General features: G+C 46.4%; 1 protein-coding gene across 3 annotated transcripts in view; it reads right to left on the bottom strand.

Annotated features, from left to right (window-relative positions):
• ntn5 (netrin 5) overlaps positions 1 to 2,586 on the bottom strand; it is an 18,999-nt gene continuing 16,413 nt past the window's right edge. For all 3 annotated transcript variants that reach the window (XM_042298298.1, XM_042298299.1, XM_042298300.1), the window contains 2 exons: positions 1,992 to 2,072; positions 1 to 1,906 (listed from right to left, as the gene is read on the bottom strand). In XM_042298298.1, the coding sequence (XP_042154232.1) occupies positions 1,248 to 1,906; positions 1,992 to 2,072 (740 nt within the window). In that variant the 3' untranslated portion in view covers positions 1 to 1,247. The remainder of the gene's footprint in view (positions 1,907 to 1,991; positions 2,073 to 2,586) is intronic.

The following is a 2,586-nucleotide window of genomic DNA, read 5'->3' as shown; positions in this document are numbered from 1 at the left end:
CCCTCCTCCTTTCCCCTCCTCGCCCCAGGCCTGGGTGCTATACGTATTTTCCAGACCAAAACAGAATGCATGACATCACATTTGACCAATGCTTTTTTAGATGTATATCTCTAGTTCAAAATGTCTGTGGTAGGATTCATGCTCTATCTGAGAGTCATATTCTATCTTAGAGTGACTCAACGTTCCTCTAAATGGCAGTTCGTTGGTGTCAGTTTCTTAGACTATGGTTGCATCGCTCCACCCATGGGAACTGTACCTCAGTGAACATAAGTTTGTGTCACTTGACCCAATGTTGTGTATCTGCCACTGAAAGGATCTCTCAACCGAAGTGGTGTGACAAGCACAAAGTAGGACAGTCAGTTGTAGACAGTATTTGTACAGTACTATATTACATGAAAAACACCTTTATTTTCATCTCAAAGGTCATTTTGTGAGGTAGAGTGTCATAGAGTCCACGGCTATGGAGAAGTCATAGTCTGACAGGCGTGGTGGCGAGGCGTCGGTGAGACGCCTTCAAACCTACTCAATCATATATCCGTATTATTTGATTCTCGTTTCTTTTGCTTTTTCAAGCGCTTTGAGATTATTTTAGTAATGAAAAGTTGAATCAATTATTAGTAGTAGTAGTGTATACTTTGGGACACATATTGCCCATACTGTATTGACATAAATAAATATATGTATGTCAGTTTACTATACATTTATTGTAATCGTGATCCATCCCAAAGCACCCTGGATCTATTCTTGCCTTTAAATATACCTAAACGTTTCTAAACATAAATACGATTCAGATACTTTTTCAAGAAAATATTTGACTTTATGTAATTCAATAAAAACACCTATTTCCACTTTTACAGTGTTCATTCACTCTCAACAATACTAAGCCGATTCAGTAGAAAAACATTGTAATAGCAAAGTTTGAGTCCTTTTCTCCATGACTCATGTTTTTAGCTCAAGCACCTGAATGTTTGATTTCTGAACCGATGACCAACCTGCTCCCTCTCATCTCCTCATTGGAAGTTGAAGGGAAAGATGGCGGGAACAACTGATCCTCCCTCCGTTTCTCTGGACATTGGACACCCAGTGCTTACACAGTCTGACAGAGACCACTTGCTCCCTCTCTCCCTTCTCCATTCATCACTCACCCCCCTCTCCTTATGAGAAGAACTGCAAAGGGATATAGCCCATCTATTTGACAATATTACTTCATTTCATTACTTCTTTCTCTCTCTTCTTCCTCCTACATTTCAGACAGGGGTCTGGGTTGAACATATGAGACTGGGTGTGGAGGTGGATGGAGTCTGTTCCTGTTGCTCTTCCTGGGATTGTGAAGGTCCAGGTCTGGGGTGTGATGAGGACTGTGTATGAGGGTTTGTGTCCAACGCCACAGAGTTCTCTGCCTCCTCTTCCATGTCTTTCACAGAGTCTGAGGGTGTGTGTGAATGTGAATGTTTGTGTGGGTGCACCTTGACCTCTGTCTCTTTCTCTGTCACAAGGTGAGGTGGGGTGTACTCTGAGTGATGGTGCTTCGAGTGGCCCCCATGGGGCTCCCCACCCCCGGGCAATTTTGGGGGGCAGCGGCCCCTCTTGTCCTGCCCCCTGAACCCTCTCAGTTTGGGATTCCAGTGCTCCCTCCACTGGAGAGCCAGTGTGGATCTATCGGCGACCAGCCGTCGCTCCTCAGGGCCCCAGTTCCGCCTCCCGCCTTCGGCCCCAATCAGCAGGAAGGTGCGGCCCACCTGGAGGGCGGGGCAGCCGCAGCCCAGGTCACGGTCGGGAACCCACAGTGCCTGGGGGCCCCTGCGAACGCGGGAGGAAGAACCCGTACGAAACACGGTCTGGATCCAGACCGAGAACTGCCACCAGGGGCCTGAACGCTCCATCCCTCTGACCTGTAGCTTCAGGACTGGGGGGGGAGAATTGCTTGAATTTTGTATTTTTGCATTGTATTCTGCAGCCATGCCAAAGTCATTGTACCTTACAGTTCTTACCAAAGTCTTTTAGACAGTACATCTCCAGGTTCATCCTCAATTTAACCAGTGGTGGCTGGCAGTACGATACACACTCCTCATCTGAGAAAGAGAGAGGGAGGGGAGGTTGAGGGGGAACAAGAGAACGAGGAGGAGAGAAAGTGAGAGGGAGAGGGAGGGAATGTATTGAATGAGAGAGGGCATCTCACTGCGACACATGTCTGTACCACTAATTACAATATGCCCTGCTTCTATTTGTCATCACAGTATCTTATGTCTAACAGATGCCTCTCTGGAGTCCAGCAGCAGGTGAAATATCCCCATACCACCACTAGAGGGAGCTAGACAGCTACCAACCCAGTAGACCATTACAGCTGAGACTCGCACAGGGTACAGTATGTATCTAATTGGAAAGTTATCAGTCACCAACTCTAGTCCAGAAGAGTTACAGTTATTCTGTTCGAAAACACTTGAAATCAGTTAATCTGTCGCTGATCAGCATTTATTTTATCTAGGTGTGAAAGTGCTGGGCTGAAACAAAAGCCTGTAACTCCCCAGGTCCAGCGTTGGGGGGAACCACTGAAATTGTGGCCCAATATTACAGTTCAATATAGTA

Source organism: Oncorhynchus tshawytscha, linkage group LG15, assembly GCF_018296145.1.
Source record: "Oncorhynchus tshawytscha isolate Ot180627B linkage group LG15, Otsh_v2.0, whole genome shotgun sequence".
NCBI classification, from domain to species: Eukaryota; Metazoa; Chordata; class Actinopteri; order Salmoniformes; family Salmonidae; genus Oncorhynchus; species Oncorhynchus tshawytscha.
This window is presented reverse-complemented; position numbering and strand designations above follow the sequence as displayed.